The sequence below is a fragment of the Salmo trutta genome, chromosome 6, assembly GCF_901001165.1.
Source record: "Salmo trutta chromosome 6, fSalTru1.1, whole genome shotgun sequence".
Taxonomy (NCBI): domain Eukaryota; kingdom Metazoa; phylum Chordata; class Actinopteri; order Salmoniformes; family Salmonidae; genus Salmo; species Salmo trutta.
This window is the reverse complement of record NC_042962.1, coordinates 34889267-34914320: the sequence shown is the minus strand read 5'-3', so window position 1 is coordinate 34914320 and position 25054 is coordinate 34889267. Positions and strand designations below refer to the sequence as shown.

General features: G+C 40.8%; 1 protein-coding gene across 2 annotated transcripts in view; it reads right to left on the bottom strand.

The window, feature by feature from the left end:
- The window catches only part of LOC115195872 (cadherin-18), a 215520-nt gene that overhangs the window by 30339 nt on the left and 160127 nt on the right, over positions 1 to 25054 (bottom strand). For both annotated transcript variants that reach the window (XM_029756194.1, XM_029756193.1), the window contains exons 5-8: positions 10541 to 10708; positions 9392 to 9579; positions 8294 to 8547; positions 4816 to 4952 (exon numbers count right to left, since the gene is read on the bottom strand). In XM_029756194.1, the coding sequence (XP_029612054.1) occupies positions 4816 to 4952; positions 8294 to 8547; positions 9392 to 9579; positions 10541 to 10708 (747 nt within the window). The remainder of the gene's footprint in view (positions 1 to 4815; positions 4953 to 8293; positions 8548 to 9391; positions 9580 to 10540; positions 10709 to 25054) is intronic.

Below are 25054 nucleotides of genomic sequence, written 5' to 3'. Positions count from 1 at the left end.
CGCCTTCCCAGAGCCTATGGGAGCGTTAGAAAATGTCACGTCATGCCAGAGATCCCCTGTTTTGGTTAGAGATGATCAAGAAGGCCATGAAATTGTCAGAGAGAGCGCTTCCTGTTTGGAATCTTCTCAGGTTTTGGCCTGCCAAATGAGTTCTGTTATACTCACAGACACCTTTAGTGTGTTTTCTATCCAAATCAAACAATTATATGCATATTCTAGTTACTGGGCAGGAGTAATAACCAGATTAAATCGGGTACGTTTTTTATCCGGCCGTGCAAATACTGCCCCCTATCCCCAACAGGTTTTAAAGCTAGTGAGGGAGATATGAGTCTCCAGCTTCAGTGATTTTTGCAGTTCGTTCCAGTCATTGGCAGCTGAGAACTGGAAGGAAAGGCAGCCAAAGTAGGAATTGGCTTTGGGGGTGACCAGTGAGATATACCTGCTGGAGTGAGTGCTACGGGTGGGTGCTGCTATGGTGACGAGTGAGCTGAGATAAGGCCGGGCTTTACCTAGCAAAGACTTGTAGATGACCTGGAGCCAGTGGGTTTGGTGACGAGTATGAAGCGAGGGCCAGCAAACGAGAGTGTACAGGTCGCAGTTGTGGGTAGTATACAGGGCTTTACAGTAAAACTGTATCCAATTTGTTGAGTAGAGTGTTGGAGGCTATTTTGTAAATGACATCGCCGAAGTCGAAGATTGGTAGGATGGTCAGTTTTACAAGAGTAAGTCTGGCAGCATGAGTGAAGGGTGCTTTGTTGCAAAATAGGAAGCTGATTCTAGATTTAATTTTGGATTGGAGACGCTTAATGTGAGTTTGGATGGAGAGTTCACAGTCTAGCAGACACCTAAGTATTTGTAGTTGTCCACATATTCTAAGTTAGAACCGAGTACTGATGCTGGACGGGTGGGCAGGTGCGGGCAGCGATCGGTTGAAGAGCATGCATTTAGTTTTACTTGCATTTAAGAGCAGTTGGAGGCCACGGAAGGAGAGCTGTATGGCATTGAAGCTCGTCTGGAGGTTAGATAACACAGTGTCCAAAGAAGGGCCAGAGGTATACAGAATGGTGTCGTCTGCGTAGAGGTGGATCAGAGAATCACCATCAGCAAGAGAGACATCATTGATGTATACAGAGAAGAGTCGGCCCGAGAATTGAACCCTGTGGCACCCCCATAGACTGCCAGAGGTCCCGACAATAGGCCCTCCGATTTGACACACTCAACTCTATCAGAGAAGTAGTTGGTGAACCAGGCGAGGCAGTCATTTGAGAAACCAAGGCTGTTGAGTCTGCAGATAAGAATGTGGTGATTGACAGAGTCGAAAGCCTTGGCCAGGTCGATGAATATGGCTGCACATTAATGTCTCTTATCGATGGCGGTTATTGTATTGTTTAGGACCTTGAGCATGGCTGAGGTGCACCCATGACCAGCTCTGAAACCAGATTGCATAGTGGAGAAGGTACAGTGGGATTTGAAATGATCGGTGATCTGTTTATTTAAATTGGCTTTCGAAAACTTTAGAAAGGCAGGGTAGAATAGATATAGGTCTGTAGCAGTTTGGGTCTAGAGTTTCTCCCTCTTTGAAGAGGTGGATGATCGCGGCAGATTTCCAATCTTTGGGAATCTCAGACGATACGAAAGAGAGGTTGAACAGGCTAGTAATAGGGGTTGCAACAATTTGCAGCTCTTTCAGAACATCAACTATCTGGATTTGGGTGAAGGAGAAATGGGGGAGGCTTGGGCGAGTTGCTGTGGGGGGTGCAGGGCAGTTGACCGGGGTACGTGTAGCCAGGTGGAAAGCAAGGCCAGCCATAGAAAAATGCTTATTGAAATGTTCAATTATAGTGGATTTATCGGTGCTGACAATGTTTCCTAGCCTCAGTGCAGTGGACAGCTGGGAGGAGGTGATCTTATTCTCATGCATGTTTCAGTGTTATTTGCCTCGTCTGTTAAGCTCGTGTCACTGGGAAACTCTCGGCTGTGCTTCCCTTTGTAGTCTGTAATGGTTTGCAAGCCCTGCCACATCCGACAAGTGTCAGAGCCGGTGTAGTACAATTCGATCTTAGTCCTGTATTGACACTTTTCCTGTTTGATGGTTAGTCGGAGGGCATAGTGGGATTTCTTATAAGCTTCTGGGTTAGAGTCCCGCTCCTTGAAAGCGGCAGCTCTAGCCTTTAGCTCAGTGCGGATGTTGCCTGTAATCCATGGCTTCTGGTTGGGGTATGTACGTACGGTCACTGTCGAGACGACATCATCAATGTTCTTATTGATGAAGCCATTGACTGACATGGTGTACTCCTCAATGCCATCGGAGGAATCCCGGAACATATTCCAGTCTGTGCTAGCAAAACAGTCCTGTAGCCTAGCATCTGCTTCATCTGACCACTTTTTTATTGATTTAGTCACTGGTGCTTCCTGCTTTCATTTTTGCTTGTAAGCAAGAATCAGGAGGATAGATTTATGGTCAGATTTGCCAAATGGAGGGCAAGGGAGAGCAATGTGTTTTTGGAGAAAAGGTGGTCCAGAGTTTTTTTTCTCCTCTGGTTGCGCATTTAACATGCTGATAGAAATTTGGTAAAAGGGATTTAAGTTTCCCTAAATTAAAGTCCCCGGCTACTAGGAGCGCCGCCTCAGGGTGAACGTTTTCTTGTTTGCTTATGGCGGAATACAGCTCATTCAATTCTGTCAGCTACGAAAAATACAGACGAAAACTCTCTCTGTAGATAGTGTGGTCTACAGCTTATCATGAGGTACTCTACCTTAGGCGAGCAATAGCTCGAGACTTCCTTAGATATCCTGCACCAGCTGTTATTTACAAAAATACATATTCCACCGCCCCTTGTCTTACCAGACGGCGCTGTTCTATCCTGCCGGTGCAGCGTATAACCAGCCAGCTGTATGTTGATAGTGTCGTCATTCAGCCACAACTCCGTGAAGCATAAGATATTACAGTTTGAATGTCCCGTTGGTAGTTTAATCTTCCTCGTAGGTTATCTATTGTATTGTCCAAAGATTGCACGTTTGCTAGCAGAATGGAGGGATGTGTTTTTTTTTTCGATCCTTACGAATTCTTAGAAGGCAGCCCGCCCTCCGGACCCGTTTTCTCCACCTCCTCTTCACGCAAATCACGGGGATCTGGGCCTGTTCCTGAGAAAGCAGTATATTGTTCGCGTCAGACTCGTTAAATGAAAAAAAGGATTCTGTCAGTCCTTGGTGAGTAATCACAGTCCTGATGTCCAGAAGTTATTTTCAGTCATAAGAGATGGTAGCGGCAACAATATGCACAAAATAAGTAAAAAAATTACTTTCAAACAATGCAAATAAACAAACAAAAAAACACAATCGGTTGGGGGGCATGAAAAAGTCTGCCTTCTTCTCCGTTGCCATTTTATGTATACCTCATTTCCATGGTAATTATCTTTAGTGTGATACCCATTATCTAGCTTAAGTGGTGCAGTTAGAATGATATGTCGTTCAAAAATTATAGTATACACTGTATGTAAAAATGAATCCCTTTCAATATTCATAGTAGCATGAAGAGTTCTTATATATCTTGACATGTATATCATGACGTTTTATATGAGATGTACAATCTTAATTATTTACAATACAATTCAAGTGGAAACAATAGCGAGAGTTATGCCTATTCCTTCCAAATAACAGCAGTTATAATGATTTACTAGCTTCATCAGACACCTACTTCACCAGCAGTAAGACTGAAGTGCTAATTCTGTGCAGGAGATATAAACAAATTGAAAGCTTTTTAAAATGTCATTTTTGCAACTCTCATGGAGCAATTTTGCAACTATTAATGACTCATGCATAATGATACACTTTTAAAGGCAAATATATTATGGAAATGAAACAACAGTAAATATGTTCAATAAAATGTGCTATGAATAAACTGTTAAAAGCTTTGGAACATCCGCCAAACACACTCTCTATAGTCGTGCTTTAGATTTCAGAACAGCATTTTGGAGATGGCAACAAAAATGGCATAACCAGAATAGTAGTGTTTTAATGTAAGTTGTAAAACACTAACATATAATTTTGATCACCATTAAATATTAATATGACAGTCATTAAAGGATCATGTGTTTGTACCCCAAACAGCATCATTTGTCTGATTGTCTGTAATTATGGTATGGGAATAATAATAATGCAAGTGGTTTCTTGCATCAAACAACACAACAACATTTTCAGTCACTTCCTTGTCTGAAGGACAAGTGGATAAACAGGTTAATGTCAAGCCCTGCATGCTTGATGTCAAGCCCTGCAAGTCTGATGGAATGTAGGTCTACATTGAAGACCACACATTGGCTGCTTCTGTAGGCTGAATGATAGAACAGCAATTTCCATGTTAAAATGTTATGGGATACATTTTCTCCACTGTTTTTGATGGTAAGCCACTCTGGTAGGCCTACATTATGATCAAATAGCCACGACAGTCTACTTGGCCACTCGTACTTAAAGCTGGTATAGCCACAGTGTTCATAGTAAATGCGTGCTGGAAGTTGCACAGAACTACTTGTCTCTGTGCCATTATCAGTTAGGGAGGTAAAACCATAAGTAAATGGTTTGTGAAAAGGCTAAAGGAAATGCTAATAGATTGCATAAGATCAGAACAAGAAAAGATACATTGATTGACTCTTCAAACCTCACCTATACCAGTGTGATTTTGATAACTCCTCCAAAACCTCTACAGATTTGATATTTTAAGCTTGAGGATATCCCTCCCCCATAGACATACGCATGCAAACGTACACACGCACACACACACACACTGCTGCAGTATGAATGGAAACCCTGGGTACCTACCAACCTCTGAAGCTATCACAGTGATGTTATGCCATGGCTTGTCCTCCCGGTCCAGACTCTGGGTAGTCTTTATAACTCCGCTGTCCATGTCGATGTTGAAATAGTTATCGCTGTGCTCACTGTGGTCGATGAAATACCTATTTTGAGAAAGGAGGCTTACATGAATACCGCATTTGCACAGTCTAAGAAACATTTCAAGCAGACCTGATGAATTGGGATATGCATCACAATGCAAAAATAAATTACCCTTGAAGGGTTGATGTCAAACTTATCTCTGTGTGCCATGGAGTCTACGGTCAACAGTGCAATGGGTTTGTTTCAGACACTACAGTGCTTGCATCCCAATGGCACCCTATTCCCTATATACAGTACCTTGAAAAAGTATTCACCCCCTTGGTGTTTTTCCTATTTTGTTTCATTACAACCTGTAATTTAAATGTATTTTTATTTGGATTTCATGTAATGGACATACACAAAATAGTCCAAATTGGTGAAGTGAAATTAAAAATGACTTGTTTAAAAAAATTATGTAAAATAAAAAACTGAAAAGTGGTGCGTGCATATGTATTCACCCCCTTTGCTATGGAGCCCCTAAATAAGATCTGGTGCAACCAATTACCTTCATAAGTCACATAATTAGTTAGATTGCACACAGGTGGACATTATTTAAGTGTCACATGATCTGTCACATGATCTCACCTGTTCTGAAAGGCCCCAGAGTCTGCAACACCACTAAGCAAGGGGCACCACCAAGCAAGCAGCACTATGAAGACCAAGGAGCTCTCCAAACAGGTCAGTGACAAAGTTGTGGAGAAGTACAGATCAGCGGAGATTGGAGTATCTGTCCATCGGACCACTTTAAGCCGTACACTCCACAGAGCTGGGCTTTACAAAAGACTGGCCAGAAAAAAAGCCATTGCTTGAAGAAAAAAATAAGCAAACACGTTTGGTGCTCTCCAAAAGGCATGTGGGAGACTCCACAAATATATGGAAGAAGGTACTCTGGTCAGATGAGACTAAAATTTAGCTTTTTGGCCATCAAGGAAAAGGCTATGTCTGGTGAAATCCCAACACCTTCACATTACCCTGAGAACCCCATCCCCTGGTGGTGGCAGAATCATGCTGTGGGGATGTTTTTCATCGGCAGGGAGTGGGAAACTGGTCAGAATTGAAGGAATGATGGATGGCACTAAATACAGGGAAATTCTTGAGGGAAACCTGTTTCAGTCTTCCAGAGATTTGAGACTGGGATGGAGGTTCACCTTCCAGCAAGACAATGACCCAAGCATACTGCTAAAGCAACACTTGAGTGGTTTAAGGGGAAACATTTAAATGTCTTGGAATGGCCTGGTCAAAGCTCAGAATGGCCTAGTCAAAGCTCAGACCTCAATCCACTTGAGAATCTGTTGTATGACTTAAAGATTGCTGTACACCAGCGGAACCCATCCAACTTGAAGGAGTTGGAGCAGTTTTGCCTTGAAGAATGGGCAACAATCCCAGTGGCTAGCTGTGGCAAGCTTATAGAGGCATACCCCAAGAGATTTGCAGCTATAATTGCTGCAAAAGGTGGCTCTACAAAGTATTGACTTTGGGTGGGTGAATAGTTATGCACGCTCAAGTTTTCTGTTTTTTGTCTTATTTCTTGTTTGTTTCACAATAAAAAATGTTTTGCATCTTCAAGGTGGTAGGCATGTTGTTTAAATCAAATGATACAAACCCCCCAAAAATCTATTTTATTTCCAGGTTGTAAGGCAACAAAATAGGAAAAATGCCAAGGGGGTGAATACTTTCACAAGCCACTGTAGTGCACTACTTTTGACCAAAGTAGTGCACTATATAGGGAATAGGGTGTCATTTGGGATTCAGCCAGTCAATGGCTTTGTTCAGGACACTACTGTTGAAAACTCACTGAAATTGGTCAATAGCAATTATCCAGGGCTCTTTAAAGATAGGAATGTTTGTGTAATAATATTTTGATGTGTGATAGTAACATTTTATTAATGGTCTTCCACCGGTTCTCCACAGTCTTTACTGTCATTAAAATGCATCGAAAGACGTCTTGAATAGAGAACAAGAACTTTGTTCATGTATGCTTATGTTCCTTATAAGACTGTTATTATGTATGAAATGAACACTGAATGTGTGGTTGGTAATTTGTCTTTTAATTTCCATTTGCACCACTAATTCAGTAATGGTTGTCAGAAATAATATATGTTGGCCATTTTCTATTGTCAACATTTGCTAATGTCCTATGCTCCTTGTAGGAGACAAGTGTTTAGGTCAAGTGAGTCAAGCACAGAGCTTTATAAAAAATATGTTAGTACTATGAAAGAAGACCATCTACAGTGCACTACAAGTATGACTCAGGTTATTAAATGTCTCACTTACAGAGGGACACGAAACTGTCAGAACAAACCAGACTACTGGCCTTGTTTCCTTGTATCTCAAAGGAACATAGCTAAAACATGAGGCAAAAGCAACATCAGCGATCAAAGAGAAAGAGACTGCTATCTGCCCCTACTGCATTTTGACATACGCCATCCGTCAACCGCCAACACAAGGAATATTCTTCTGTGGCATTGTTGTTTTTTCTGTCTTTTATTTTTCCCAGTTCAAATGGATGTCATCCAAACATTTCCCATTTTCTCTTTCTGTCTGGTGGAGAACAGCGAGAGAGCTGTAAGACTGGATGAGGGGGAGGTATCCCACCAAGACCCTTTCATATGTAGATTTCCTTTTTGTTTACCACAAATCCCTTTAAAATATCTTAAGATTCTTATGTTGAATCAACCATTCTTATTATATATTTTTAGACTGTCTGTGCCTCTATCTCTCCTTGAAAATGTATTATAGATACATATTTCTTCATAAAGGGGCAGAGCTTGTCTTTTGCAGATATGGCGGAAAGAGATATGGGCACAATAACACGTGAAGGGACTGAGATTCAGTGCTTAATGCAGTTGAAGATTTCCCTAAGCCCCATATGTACGGCATGATGGTTCACCAAACCAAGGTCTTGTATCATGTAATAGGGACTATTAGATTGCAATCTATTGGTGTATGGGTAATATATCTGATATGGGTTTATGACACAACTCCCTCTTCATTTCTTGAAATGTGAAAATAAATTCAAGGTTTTTAGAGGCTGAATGGACTTAAGCTTTTTGACATGATAGTGGGTGCAGAGGCAGTTTAGTTTTTTTGGGGGGGATGATTATAATGTCTTAGGGCACCTGAATAAATGTATATGTATGTAAACAGTTGTACTAACAGTACAATATGTGTGCATGATGTCTGTACATGTACAGTATATATTATCTCGTAAAACATAAGAGTGCACACAGTATATTGATAATGTTAGCAGATCCTGTACTATCCAGGCTTCGGATGCAGTGCACTGGTCAAACGAGTCCACTTTATAGGGAATAGGGTGTAATTTGGGATGCTAAAAGGGAATACATTGGCTCCAAGCTCTTACCTGACATGACTGTTTTTGCTGTCTGGATCCCTGGCAGTTACAGCCCCCACCTCTCTACCAATCCGAGCGTTTTCATAAACATCCATGATGTAATAGTCCATAGAGAATACAGGCGGTTCGTCCACATCTCCCACAGTGATCTTTAGGGTGGCAGTATCTTTGAAAGGACCAAGGTAGGACAAAAGAGGCTCCAAGTGGCTATTCACTCCCTCAATTTGAAGGGTGTAGGTCTTCTTCCTCTCGTAGTTCAGTGGCTGTGTGTCCAGCAAAAAAGGCACCAGCAAAATATGCAGGATTAGAAACAGACTTCATTACACTTGTGTACCATGTAATTACAATGCAAGTAGCCTACTAAAGTACTATATAAAATGTTAATAGATTTTTTTTACAAAAATATTAACAGCATTATTACACAGGAATAGAGCATCTACTCTCTTCTCCCAAAGTGTGCACTGTGGATTTTTACAATGGTGGAAACTTCCTTCAACCAATCCTTACACCAATCCTATGTTGTTATATCGTTAAAGGTGAGTGTGCAAGTGCAAATGGTTGAACATCTTCCTTAAAGTGATTCAATGGGATCTTAAAGGATTTTTCCGCTATTTTTAACCAAATCTCTATTTTGTATGAAAATGGAATGTTATAGAAGGGTCGAGACACTTTTTTAGCGACACATTGGTGATACGAGTAATGAGAAAGCACGTGCATGTTCACACACGGAAATGTATTGTTTGAATCCAACAAAATGAAACATAATGTTACAGATAGAGTTTGGAATTACACAATTTCATGTGTACAACATCTAAAGACCTGCATCCCTATATTGAGAGCTTTGCTTTGAGGAAGTCTATTGTGGGTGGGGTAAGTTTCTCAAAAGTCCTTTAAGCACTTACAAAATCATAACATATCATACAAATAAAACAACAAAACAAATGTATATATATATATATATATATATATATATTTATATATATATATATCACATGAAATGGATGATGTTGTACACAATTGTGCACAATTGTCGGGGACCCGTTTTGGCTTGTGAGCGCTACTTTCAAAACTACTGGCTGAAATCATACTTAATACTCTGTTGTTTACCTTCTTGAGGCTGATGATTCCCTCCCTGGTGTCCCTGTCAGTGTTGATGGAGAACATGGCTGCTCCTTCTGAGTTGATGATGCTGTACTTGATCTCTGCATTGACTCCAAGGTCCTCGTCATTGGCTTTTATCTTCCCCACTGGCTTGCCAACCTGGGCCGACTCAGGGACGTAAAGCTGGTAATTTTCTGTTGATCATGAGCATAACAATGCAGCCATTTAGAAAAAGCTTAACATCACTAGTTGGTGACATATTTTGGGCTGATTGTTCAAATGATTATGTATTTTAGCTGTCTCACCCAGAAATTACTTTACAGATGCTCCTTGAATTGCTACTTAATGCCCTTTTGAAATCATGTCAGAATGCTTGACTCAACATTTAGACCTGAAATGTGTCTGAGGGCACTTTAATAGTGTTGACTTTAACTCTTACAAACTTGGACTGATTGAACTATAACTGTACAGATAGTCAGTGTTCTTACAGCACCATAACATTAAAATGTCCAAGCAATTTCTTTTTGTTGCCTGCATGGCATTTGATGAGGTCCATTTTGAGACCAAATGCCATATACATATTTGATTATTATTACATGATAGGATAGATTAAAAAAAATACATTAATATTATGATTCATAATTGGTGCGATTTTAGTCAATGCTATCCTCATCTAACTAACGTCTGTTGAACATCTGTTATATATTAAAGACGGAGCCCACTGACAGTCAATTAAAGCTGATGCGTTTCTATATTGAAGCTTTATCTATATGAGTGAGGAGGAGTATATCATGATTCTTCTATAGATAGATGAGAACACTACATTTATAATTGGCCTACTAAAAATACTCTCAAAGGAATCTCGTGCCAGTCACGAGAAGAGTCTCTGAGTAGCACTGCTGTTTTATCAAACAAAGTAATTAGTATTTAGCAGAAATAGATAGTAGATGTCTTAGATACCTTTAAGCCTTGAAATCCAAGTGATATGGAGTAACTGGGCCACGCAAATGGTGGGGAACATTGCAGATATAAATTATACAAATAGTCTGATGTGATTCCTTATTCCAGATGTGAGAGAGGCATGTTTGTTTTATTTCTCTCTGAATGTTACACACCGTTTTGCCTGCTGAATGCAGCCATGGTGTCTATACTCACTTTGCGGGAACTTGGGAGGGTTGTCGTTGACATCGGTGAGGGTGATGTTAATGGTGGTGGATCCAGAAAGTCCTCCAACTGATCCTGCCATGTCTTTGGCTTGAATGACTACAGCATAGTGTTCTCTCGCCTCCCGGTCCATGTTGGCTAAGGCAGTCCTGATGACTCCTGGACATGGAGAAAAGAATATAAGAATAGCAATGTTACTACTGTACTGTATGAATACCAATGTTACTATTGTACTATACTGCATGGCGAATTGATGACTCCTGGACAGGGGGAGAAGAATAGAGGAATTCAAATGTTACTGTGAATATCTATGTTTGTACAGTGTGAATACCAATGTCAGTATTATATGACTACCAATGGTTTTTCTGTGTGAATAGAAATTCTTAGAGTCACTTGACTTGAATAAATCAAAGGATGAATTCTTGATATTAATATGGTATTCCTCTTGTTATTTGGGTAAAAGTGACAATGGAAAAAACAGAAGCAGTAATAGAGCTTATTAGGGCCAATGACCTTAGGCTCTTTACTTTACAGTAACTAATAATACAAGGTTGGAAAATACAGGTAACTGCCAAACTAATGGAAACACTTGAGTAAATGAGGGTGCCAACGTATATTGAAAGCAGCTGCTCCCACACAGGTGTGGTTCCTGAGTTAATTAAACAATAAAAATCCCATCATTGTCACGGTTGTCGTTGTAATCATACTCAGACCAAGGCGCAGCATACGTAGAGTTCCACATCTTTATTAAGTGAAACTCACAAAACAATAAAGAGCAATGAACACGTGAAGCTAGATCCCACAACCAACAGGTGGGAAAAAGCTGCCCAAATATGATCCCCAATCAGAGACAATGATAGACAGCTGCCTCTGATTGGGAACCATACCAAGCCAACCTAGAAATAAAGAAACTAGAATGCCCACCCTAGTCACACCCCAACCTAACCAAAATAGAGAATAAAGGATCTCCAAGGTCAGGGCGTGACAATCATACTTAGGGTGATGTGAACAAATGCTGGGCAAGCCATTATTTTGGCCATTATTTTTGCTTCCATGGCTATGCCTGCATCCACAGGGCACGGGTGGTTTGAATGGTTTGATGAGCATAAAAACGAGATAAACCATATGTCATGGCCGTCTTAGTCACCAGATCTCAACCCAATTGAACACTTATGGGAGATTCTGGGGCGGCTCCTGAGACAGCATTTCCTACCACCATCAACAACAAAAAACGAATTATGGATTTTATTGTGGAAGAAATGTCTCACATCCCTCCAATAGAGTTCCAGACACTTGTAGCATCTATGTCAAGGTGCATTGAAGCTGTTCTGACTCATGATGGCCCAACACCCTATTCCTTGTAGATTCGGAGGGGAGAAAGTTGTGGTGTATAAGTTATGAAAGCAATGTGCCATTACTGTCTAGGCCAGAATAATCGTTCAGTTTGACAGTTTAAATAAAAGATGCGTAACATAAAAATAGGCTGCTCCAACATCCTTTCGATCTTGATTGCCCAAATGTTTCATTGCCAAGGTTAGCCTTTCTACACTTTCCAATATATTTCAAATGACTATGCAACCTTGGTAAGGCAGAGAATGCAGCCTTCCCAAAGAACCCATTCAATCATGTTTATCACTATAATAATGCAGGAAATAGCTCCATGAACTTTCTACTGGGGTTAAACATAGATATTCTGAATCAATGCATAGTACAGTACAGTACATATAGTACAAAAGAAAGTTCATGTCACTGTCTAAATTGCGTAAATTACCCAGTGCTCAATCCAATGTAATAGATTTCATGCCAGTTGAAGCTAGTACTGATATTTCATTCCCACACATTGTAAGGTATAGAATATACACAATCTGGTCATGATTAGTGTGTGTGTGAGGGGATTAAAGTGCCCACTGTCTCGCCCCACTGTACACTGAAACCAGATCAAGGACTGGGATTTAATATGTGTTGCCTGTTACTTCAGTTCTCAGTCTCAATCTCTCTCACTCTCTTACTCTGTCTCCCAGAGGCAAAACCCTTGAGCAACTGGTGAACTTGTATTCTTGTGAACCTTTGTGTGAACTGACTCTAACAGCAATCTAGAGAAAACAGCAGGGTCTCGGCTGTGATGTCTATAATATAGAATATAATAATGACATAGTACTTGGTATAGTTGGTAACTGTGATTAAAAAAAACTAGTACACACACACACTTCTCTTCAGTAGCAATCAGTCAATTTCGTTTCTTGATCAATATTTTTACAAGGTTATAGAAAAGATCAGTGGTCGCATTGTGTGATTTAATCTGTACAAGGCCCCTTGAAAAATATGTCAATTTTATTGTGTGAGTTTGCAGGATATGGGTTGTTGACTTTTCACAATATCAGGAACGTTCCAGGAGACAATTGTTCATTTCTCTGTATTAAAGTGCAGTTTGTCTTGTTTTCCTATTTTCTTACTCAACCCTTTTTCTACGTACTTCTTGCTTGAGGGGAAAAAAACACTTGCTTAATTTGTAAGGCATGTGTGAAAATCATTGAAGTAGCAAACAAACAAAATTAAGTTACATTAGTTACAATCTTCTCAGTTTCAAGCCCACCGTTGCCGTCAAATCAATACACATTCATGTGGACAAGAAATGGGAAGCCTAAATGACTTGTACTATTATATGTATATCTAATGTACAGTATTTGCAATATGGTTTTAATAGTACTGAACAAAATGCGTCTATTTGGTTTTGGTAGGAGAGAGATATTGTATCAAGAATCCATGACCTATCAATGACATATCCTATCTGTTTGAAAAGAAAGTTTAATGAAAAATAGTTTGTTTTCCATTACTGGTCCTACTGGACATTGTTGGTCTGTAAACAAACCTTATTCTCTTGTACGGTGATCGGTTTCAAAGCCATCTTTACATTCTAACTAACGGATTCTGTTTGTTTTCATTATCTTGCTGGGTATAGTTCATCTATAGATAAACCTGATTCTCTTGTATCATTATCCTCTTGTTTTCTTAGAATACGCTGATCGGATTCTAAGAACAAATCCATAATTAGATTCTATCAAGAGCCTAATTTCCGGTTTGGACAAAAGAGGCACTACTAATATCTATTTTCTTACAGACATTATTTCCTACTCTCTCTTCAGGAGGATGCTATAGGCAGAAGCTAGTCCAATCCACTTGTCTTGGACAGAATAATCACTATAAATGGGTTAAGGAGCGATGCAGCAAACACTATTACCTTCCAGGGGATTTGAAAGGTTAGGTTACATATCAATTGCGACCCAAATGGCACCATGTTCCCTATATAGTGCACTACTTATGACGACAGCCCCAGTGGCCCTGGTCAAAAGTAATGCAGTATATAGGGGATATGGTGCCATTTTGGATGGAACCATCATCTGTCACACAGGAGAACGGATAAAGTAGTCGAGTTGTCTGTACTCTCGGATCCTGTTCAGCTGATCTCCACACGACAGTAGTCTTCCATCTCACAGCAGAGATAGACGGCTTTTAGCATAAAATAAGAGTATGCTGTGCTGGCCGGCCAATAACTTTGACAAAAAAAAATATCACAACAGGGAGGCCTCGTGAATGCCAAAGTATACAGGAGTCAGTCATGTGTCTGTCTATCACATGGCATATGCTACCCTAGGCGGCATACCACACATTTCATACGTTGATATATGTCTGGAATCTGGAAAGAATTTAACCTTTCAAAACTTATAGCATGAATAGCTGCGTAAGTAAACTCGATAGGAAAGGAATGCATGCTTGATTTCACCTTAGCCCATACAGTGCTCGTGCATGAAATAACCGCAACCTTTACTGTTCATTCATTTTAAAATTCCTCAGATATGAGATATTCCAAGACAAATGTCCCAAATTGCACTTTATTCCCTATTTAGTGCACTATTTTTGACAAGGGCAAATAGGGCTCGGGTCACAATTTGTGCACTATATAGGGAATAGGGTGTCATTTGTGACAGAACCTAAGACGTTTACCTGGCATACCGTACATACAGTACATTGGTGGGTCTGTATAGGCCATTGAGGTTCCAAGATATTAACTGGAGCCGGGGCATTACTTAACCCTGGCTCCTAAAGAAGCAGAAGACTTTGGCACATGGCCACACTTTCCATTAAAACAACACAAAGACGGAGGATATGACCTTTACGGATGCTTATTCCTGCTTTACTCACAAAGGCACATCGCTCCAGAGCAATCACTCACTGAACATTGTTTATGAACAATGAGCACAACCCCACTAAGAAGTATAAAATGTGTTTTGGCTCTGGATATTCTGCACTCTTCCATCTACAGTGCCTACAGAAAGTATTTACACGCCTTATATTTTTCCACATTTTGTTGTGTTACAAAGCGTGATTCAAATTGATTTAATTGTACTCTACACAAAACACTGTAAGGTCAAAGTGTATTTATTTATTTTACATTTATTAAACATGTACGAAAAAAACAACACTAATATACACTGAGTATACAAAACATTAAAAATACCTGCTCTTTCCATGACATAGACTGACCAGGTGAATCCAGGTGAAAGCTATTGATCCTTTATTGATGTCACCTGTTAAATCCACTTCAAGCAGTGCAGATGAAGGGGAGGAGACAGGTTAAAGAAAGACTTTTAAGCCTTGAGACAATAGAGACATGTGTCTGTGTGTCATTCAGAGGGTGAATGGCAAGACACAAATTGTAAGTGCCTTTTAATGGGACTCATTTATAAATACTGTTTGTTAAATTTGTTCTTCCAGTTTGTTCAGTTCAAAGCAATAAACATCAATAGTGAATCAAACTGTCACGGCTGTCGAAAGGATCGGACCAAAGTGCAGCGTGGTTGTAGTTCCACATTTTATTAAATCCGTGAAACTTTGCAGAACATAAATAACTGAATTTACAAAACAACAAACCGTGACGCAGAGAAACAAACACTACTCAAAAGATAATCACCCACAAAACCAAGGAAGAAAAACCCCTACTTAAATATGATCTCCAATTAGAGGCAACGAGGATCAGCTGCCTCCAATTGGAGATCATCCCTAAAAACAACAACATAGAAATAGAACAACTAGAACTTAAACATAGAAATAGAAAACATAGAAAAACACAACCCCCCCGTCACGCCCCGACCAACTCTACCATAGAAAATCACATCTTACTATGGTCAGGACGTGACACAAACCTTGTTTCATTTATGTTTGATGAAGATAAACATGATTTATTCCACCCATGTCTTGATTATAATAAAAAAAATATTAAAGAATAGGGCTTTCATTGATAAATATAATCTAGCAGAGGTAAATGGCAAATATTAACCACGTGTGCTGTTTATAATGCTTGTAATTGATACAAGTCTAAGTAATAAGTATTTTTACAACAATTGTTATAGCTGAATTGTTTTAAAAACCCAATAATGTTGTGGGTCCATCAGACCCATGAACATTGGGTGATAACAAAAACATGAACACCACACATGGGTTAAGTTAAACCTGTAACTAGACCACTCAGGAACATTTAAAATAAGAAGACTGCTACTCAGTTATGTGTTGTGTTTGTATGCAGGACAAAAGTTTTACTTAAGTGCTTTATTGCAAACAGGATGCATGTTTTAGAATATTTGTATTCTGAACTGACATTCTTCTTTTCACTCTGTCATTTACGTTGGTATTGTGAACTAACAATGCAATGAAAGAATGGTGCCAGAGGGGATGGCGGTGTGTTGTGTGTTTTTTCACATTATTTGTAATTTCTTTTGTACATAATGTTGATGCTAAATGTCTCTTATGACCGTAAAGAGCTTCTGGATATCAGAACAGCGATTACTCACCTCTAACTGGACAAAGATCTTTTCTTTAATGAGTCTGATGCGAAGGATATGTTGTTGCTCCCGGACACAAATCTCTTCAATCACATGAAGAAAGAAGGAAATACAGGGGGCGCCGATCAGGTTGGCTTGTGAGAATTTGTCAGTGAGTGGGTAACCCGCCTCTTCCATCCGTTCTATTGGCCAATGTTCAATCACTGGAGAATAAACTGGAAGAGCTCCATTCGAGACTATCCTACCAAAAGGACATTGAAAACGGTAATATCTTATGTTTCACCAAGTCGTAGCTGAACGACGACACGGATAATATATGTCTGGATTTTCCGTGCATCGGCAGGACAGAACAGCTACGTCCGGTAAGACGAGGGGTGGGGTGTGTGTCCATTTGTCAATAACAGCTGGTGTGCTATGTCTAATATTAAGGTAGTCTCAAGGTATTGCTCGCCTGAGGTAGAGCACTTCATGATAAGCTATAGACCACACTATCTATATTGTTTGTAGCCGTCTTGTTACCACCACAAACCAACTAAGACCGCACTCAACGAGCTATATAAGGCCATAAGCAAACAAGAAAATGCTCATCCAGAAGTAGCGCTCCTAGTGGCCGGAGGCTTTAATGGAGCCAATCTTAAATCTGTTTTACCTAATTTCTACCAACATGTCACATGTGCAACCAGAAGGTAAAAAAAATCTAGACCAGCTTTACTCCACACACAGAGGTGTATAAAGCTCTCCCTCGCCCTCCATTTGGCAAGTCTGACCATAATTCTATCCTCCTGATTCCTGCTTACAACCAAAAACTAAAGCAGGGCGTACCAGTGACTTGCACAATACGGAAGTGGTCAGATGATGTGGATTCTATGCTACAGGACTGTTTCCTTGCACAGACTGGAATATGTTCTGTATTTCTTCCAATAGCGTTGAGGAGTATACCACCTCAGTCAGTCGTTTCATCAATAAGTGCATTGACAACGTCGTCCCCACAGTGACAGTAGGTACACATCCCAACCAGAAGTCACGGATTACATCTGCACTGAGCTAAAGGCTAGAGCTGCTGCTTTCAAGGAGCGGGACACGATTATTTTGTAAGAAATCCCGCTAGGCCCTCAGACGAACCATCAAACAGGCAAATTATCAATACAGGACTAAGATTGAATCCTAACATACCTACTATGATGTTCGTCGGATGAGGCAGGGCTGTCAAACTATTACAGACTACAAAGGGAAACCCAGCAGCAAGCTACTCAGTGATGCTAGCCTAGCAGACAGGCTAAATGCCTTTTCTGCTCGTTCCGAGGCAAGCAACACTGAAGCATGCATGACTGCACCAGCTGTTGCAGACGACTGTGTGATCACGCACTCCGTAGCCAATGTGAGCAAGACCTTTAAACAGGTAAACATTCACAAGACCGCAGGGCCAGATGGATTACCAGGACGTGTACTCAGAGCATGCGTGGACCAACTGGCAAGTGTCTTCACTGACATTTTCAACCTCTCCCTGATGGAGTCTGTAATACCAACATGTTTCAAACAGACCACCAAAGTCCCTGTACCCAAGAAAGAGAAGGTTACCTGCCTAAATGATTACCTCCCCATAGCACTCACATCAGTAGCTATGAAGTACTTTTAAAGGCTGGTCCTGGCTCACATCAACACAATCATCCTGGAAACCCCAGACCCACTCCAATTTGCATACCGCCCCAACAGATCCACAGATGATTTTTATTTCACCTTTTATTTTACCAGGTAGGCTAGTTGAGAACAAGTTCTCATTTGCATCTGGCCAAGATAAAGCATAGCAATTCGACACATACAACAACACAGAGTTACACATGGAATAAACAAAACATACAGTCAATAATACAATATGATGCAATCTCTGTTGCACTCCACACTGCCCTTTCCCACCTGGAATAAAGGAACACCTATGTGAGAATTCTGTCCATTGACAACAGATCAGCGTTTAACACCATGGTGCCCACAAAGCTCATCACTAAGCTAAAGATCCTGGGACTAAACACCTCCCTCTGCAACTGGATCCTGGACTTCCTGACGGGCCACCCTCCAGGTGGTAAGGGTAGTGTGACAGGACAGAAATATTACGTATTTACCTCATTTGTTGGATATTTAACAATTATTTACTTAACAAATAAAATATATATTGCTGTCCTACTAATGTTGTGTTAAAGGGATGGTTTCCACTCTATCTTCCTGTAGTTAGTCTGGGCATCTGGTCAAGGAAATGGGTTTTGCTAGAGATAGCTTGAGAGACAATGAGCTGACCATGTCTCCCGTGTGACCTGAGATAGAGAGAGCCTGGAAGAGTTTAGAACAATGCCTCGTTGTCTCATCTTCCTGGCATCTGGGAAACTAAGCCGGGTTGGAAGTAAAACTACATATCGTGCCGATAACCAGGAGATGGACCAAGGTGGCTTATGGGAAGGATAGAAGTGACTGACTTAGCATTTTTTTAGGGCCTATATAAGATCTCTGTTTTTCATTGTCAGTTAAGCCCTCGACAACACACATTGCAATAATGAATCAATGTTAAATAAAGAAGATTGCTTGAATAATTGTCCAAGTCTCTCTCAGTACTGACAGTTCCACAACAGTAGGCAACAACACATCTGCCATGCTGATCCTCAACACAGTGGCCCCTCCTGTACTCCCTGTTCACCGAACGACTGATTGGCCAAGCACGACTCCAAAACCATCATTGAGTTTGCTGACGACACAACGGTGGTAGAACTGATCAACGACAACCATGAAACAGCCTATATGGAGGAGGTCAGAGACCTGGCAGTGTGGTGCCAGGACAACAACCTCTCCCTCAACGTGAGCAAGACAAAGGAGTTGATCTTGGACTACAACAAAATGAGAGCTGAACATGCCCCCATTCACATCGTTGGGGCTGTCATTGAGCGGGTTGAGATGTTAAAGGTCCTTGGTTTCCACATCACCAACGATCTATGATGTTCCAAACACATCAAGACAGTCGTGAAGACTGAAAAGATTTGTCATGGGTCCTCAAAAAGGTATACGGCTGCACCATCGAGTGCATCCTGACTGGTTTCGTCACCACCTGACGAAACCAGGCAACTGCTCGGCATCCGACCGCAAGTCGCTACAGAGGGTAGTGTGTACGGCCCAGTACATCATTGTTGCCAAGCTCCCTACCATCCATGACCTATATACTAGGTGGTGTAAGAGGAAAGCCCAAAACACTGTCCAAGACTCCAGTCATCCAAGTCATAGCGTGTTCTCTCTGCTACCGGATGGCAAGCGGTACCGGAGCGCCAAGTCTCAGTCCAAAAGCCTCCTTAACAGCTTCTACCCCCAAGCAATAAGACTGCTGATTAATAAATGAATGGTCACCCGGACACGGGCACCTCTTACTTTTTACATTGCTGCTACTCACTGTTTATTATCTATGCATAGTTACTTTACCCCTAGCTACATGTACAAATTACCTCGACTAACCTATACCCCCGCTCATTGACTCTGTACTGGTACCCCCTGTATATAGCCACGTTATTGTTATTTTATTGTGTTTCATTTTTTCATTTTTTATTTTACTTTAGTTTATTTAGTAAATATTTTCTTTACTCTATTTTCATAAAACTGTATTGTTGGTTAAGGGCTTGTAAGTGTCGGGATTTATATCCCCAAAAAGTCAGTTCAGTTGGCGTGCTTGACTCAGTAATCCATCTGTTTCCCTCGATCAAAATGCGTACAAATGAATCCCGTAAATTACCAATAAACTTCTTCCCAACAAGTCAAACAACGTTTCTAATCAATCTTCAGGTACCCTAATATGTAAATAAATGATCAAATTTAAGACGGAGAATAGTATATTAATTACCGGAGATAAATAACAAAGTGCGCTCCCTCACCGGAACGCGCTACAAACACTACAGCCAAAATGAGAGCCACTTACAAAAACTACAAATTCTAGCTCATTTTTCAAAAAACAAGCCTGAAACTCTTTCTAAAGACTGCAGTTCCTAGGGTTTCCACTAGATGTCAACAATCTGGGAGGTATTCCTTTTATATTCCCATTTCCAGCCATTGTAATCAGTGGTGTACTGAAGAAAAAAAATTCTGGATGGATTGTCTGGGTTTTTCACATTGCATATCAGTTCTGTTATACTCACAGACATTATTGTAACAGTTTTCAAAACTTTAGAGTGTTTTCTATCCAATATTACCAATTATATGCATATCCTAGCTTCTGGGCCTGAGTAACAGGCAGTTTACTTTGGGCAACTTATTCATCCAAACTTCCGAATACTGCCCCCTATCACGAAGAAGTTTTAAACATAATATAAAAAAAGTATGTTAACCACTATTACTTAACACTGAATGAGTCCATGCAACTTATTATGTGATTTGTTAAGCACATTTTTACTCTTTAACTTATTTAGGCTTGCCATAATAAAGAATTTAATAGTCATTGATGAAGACATTTCAGCTTTTCATTGTTTTAGTTTTTTTAAATGTTCTTCAAACAAAATTTCACTTTGACATTATGGGGTAATGTGTGTAGATCAATGTGAAAAAATATAAATTTAAATTCAGTCTGAACACAACAAAATGTGGAAAAAGTAAAGGCGTGTGAATACTTTCAGAAGGCACTGTAGCTATTGTGTCTGAAAATTAATCGTCAGCCTCCTTCACTTCTCAGGAAGATGGACAACGGAGGAAGCTCACTAGGCGTATACTTCAGAAATAAAAACAACAGCAAAAACAACTATCACTGAACTTTAAAGATACAATCTGTACAATCTAGGGATGCTTCAAAAGGCTATGGATTAATCAGCAACACGTTTATCGTTGTTGTTTTCAACAATATTTACCACACTATATACCACAATATTTCTGGAACACAAGCACATACATTCAATAGCACTAGTGCCAGAGCCCAATGCTAAAATAATTATTTCACTAAAAAGATATGTATTATGGATGTGATTCCCTCTTAAATTGCCTATGTGTTCAGTGTCATACATTTGGGGTCTGCTGATGTAAAAAGGGCTTTATAAATACAATAATTGATTTGATTTGATTGATATACTACCAAAGACAACAAAGGCATGGTGCATGTACTGTACTTCCTACAAAACGAGTTACCTTAACAAAATGCACCAGCCTGAAAGGTGCCTTGAAACTTTGACACACGAACAATCCTTGAATCTCCTCCTCCACTGACTTCCTCGAGCAGTTACATCCATTCCTGATAGTCTGTGCTAGATCTCAATAGAACAAGCCTGTTAAATTATAGGCCTGTTAATTTATAAAAATAATTGAGAAGGAGCTGTCTTTGTTGAACCCAGGGCCATTTGAGTGAGTGAGGTGGTTAGCCTTTCCTTCAACCCCCACCAGTCTATTACAGTTGATACCATCGCACTATCCCCCTCTTTGTCTGACTGGACATTTCTAAAGGAGGACAATCTCCAGGGTGAACAGGGTTATGAGGAGATTACCAAAGCTCTTCTCTTGCTTTCGCCCACTTCGGGGGCTCTGAGTGTGTAGCCTTTGTGTGTCTCTTGTTATTTTGATCTGAAAAAACTAATACACACTACTACATTTTAGGTTTCTTCCAGGGTCTACTGCAAGAAACACACATAATATTTATTGGACCCAGGTGCAAATACGTTTTTTTTCTTCATCATCAGAAGAGACCAGACGAGGAATCAGTGGTTAAGGATAAACATAATACTTTATTGAGAAACGGTAAAGGAAGGATTACAGTTACACTGGGTAAACAACAAACACTATGTCTCAAAAACTCACTCAAGAGACAAACACACATGAAACAAAATTCAATCTCCAGCAAAGGTACTGCAGGGTGCCTCGGACCCGACGAGCCTCCACTAGACGCCAGACAGTGTAGAATGGGCGACAGTCGACAAGTCGAGGGGGCGGAGGGACATGTGTGGGGGAGAGAAGGGACTGGTCCTTACCAGCTTAAGACGGGAGACATGGAAGGATGGACAGACCAATTTAGACCTGGGAAGCTGGAGATGATAGGTGACCAGGTTGATTCAACTCAGGATCTTGAATGGTCCTATGTAGTGTGGAGCGAGCTTCCACGAGTCCACCATTAACCTGTTATGGCTAGGGGGCAGTATTTTCACGGCCAGATAAAAAACGTACCCGATTTAATCTGATTATTACTCCTGCCCAGAAACTGGAATATGCATATAATTGGCTTTGGATAGAAAACACCCTAAAGTTTCTAAAACTGTTTGAATGGTGTCTGTGAGTATAACAGAACTCATATGGCAGGCAAAAACCTGAGAAGATTCCAAACAGGAAGTACCCTCTCTGACCATTCCTTGAGCATCTTGGCTCTGTTTAAAGAAAATGTAGGATCTTTGCTGTAACGTGACACTTCCTACGGCTCCCATAGGCTCTCAGAACCCGGGAAAAAGCTCAATGATGTAATTCCAGCCGCTGGCTGAAAAACTTTAGCGCGTTTGGATGGTGGTCGATCAGAGGGCCATCAGACTATGGCTCGTGCACGAGGGGATCCCATGCTTTTACTTTCTCTCTCTTTGAACGTAAACACGCTTTCCCGGTCGGAATATTATCGCTTTTTTACGAGAAAAATGGCATAAAAATTGATTTTAAACAGCGGTTGACATGCTTCGAAGTACGATAATGGAATATTTAGAATTTTTTTGTCACGAAACGCGTCGGGCGCATAACCCTTATATACCCTTTCGGATAGTGTCTTGAACGCACGAACAAAACGGCGCTGTTTGGATATAACTATGGATTATTTGGGACCAAACCAACATTTGTTATTGAAGTAGAAGTCCTGGGAGTGCACTCTGACGAAGAACAGCAAAGGTAATAACATTTTTCTTATAGTAAATCTGACTTTGGTGAGTGCTAAACTTGGTGGGTGTCTAAATAGCTAGCTGTTATGGCTGGGCTATCTACTCAGAATATTGCAAAATGTGCTTTCACCGAAAAGCTATTTTAAAATCGGACATATCGAGTGCATAGAGGAGTTCTGTATCTATAATTCTTAAAATAATTGTTATGTTTTTTGTGAACGTTTATCGTGAGTAATTTAGTAAATTCACCGGAAGTTTGCGGGGGGTATGCTAGTTCTGAACGTCACATGCTAATGTAAAAACCTGGTTTTTGATATAAATATGAACTTGATTGAACAAAACATGCATGTATTGTATAACATAATGTCCTGGGGTGTCATCTGATGAAGATCATCAAAGGTTAGTGCTGCATTTAGCTGTGGTTTGGATTTATGTGACATTATATGCTAGCTTGAAAAATGGGTGTCTGATTATTTCTGGCTGGGTACTCTGCTGACATAATCTAATGTTTTGTTTTCGTTGTAAAGCCTTTTTGAAATCAGATAGTGTGGTTAGATAAAGGAGAGTCTTGTCTTTAAAATGGTGTAAAATAGTCATATGTTTGAAAAATTGAAGTTTTTGTATTTTTGAGGAATTTGTAATTCGCGCCACGCCCATCATTGGCTATTGGAGCAGGTGTTCCACTAGCGGAACGTCTAGATGTAAGAGGTTTTAAGGGAAGATCACAGGTGGACAGCCACAATTGTTTGCCTGGTGTTGGTGTCGGGCAGATGAGAGGACTAAGGACGATTACGCTCTGATCCAGGTGTGACAACATAGTTTAATGAATGCATCGGCTAATGGCACCCTCGCTCCTGCCTCTTGATCAGGAAACAGGTGGGGAACTGACACTCGAACAGCGACAGTCCAGTTGTCGAGTTCGGCAGTGTGTTATGAGCATACTCCGCCAAGACTAGGAACTTGCTCCAGTTGCTGGCCTGAGTGGAGACAAAGCAGCGGAGGAAGTTATCCAGCTCCTGGATGGCCCACTCAGTTTGTCAATTCGACTGAGGGTGGAACCCCAAGGAGAGACTCACCGATGCCCCCAACAGGGAGCAGAAGGCCTTCCAATACCGTGCGACAAACTGGGGACCATGATCTGAGACAATGTCCTTGAGAAGTCTTTGTAGTCAAAATACATGGGTAACAATGAGATCAGCGGTCTCCCTCGCTGAAGGCAACTTGGGATGAAATGGGCTGCCTTGGAGAACTGATCGACGACCACCAGAATAGTGGTAAGCCCTTGAGATGGAGGTAACCCTGTGATAAAGTCGACAGAAAGATGAGACCAGGGCCGGCTGGGGATGGGCAGAGGTTGGAGCAACCCGGCCGGTCGCTGATGTCCAGACTTTCTTTGAACAGGGCGCAACAAAGGATCTCACATCCTCCATCATGTTGGGCCACCAGAATTTTCACCTCAGGAACTCCAGTGTCCAATTAATCCAATTAACCCCTGGATGCCCAATTCATTTAGAGAAGTGTCCCCATTGTAGTACTCGGGACCGGGCTGATCGCGGAACGTAAAGTCTGTTAGTGGGTCCCCCCGCCGGGGTCAGGTTCTCAGGTCTGGGCTTGTCAGACCGTGGTCTCAGTACTCCATATGACAGGGGCCACAATGCGTGAGCTGGGGATGACAGGCTCTGCGTCCCTCTCCTCTTTAGAGATATCATGTTGGTGGGACAGGGCATCTGCCTTCTGATTCTTGGATCCCGGGAGAAAGGCAGAAAAGTTTTCGAATAGTCAGGATTTGTTTTCGAATAGTAATTTAGTAAATTGTA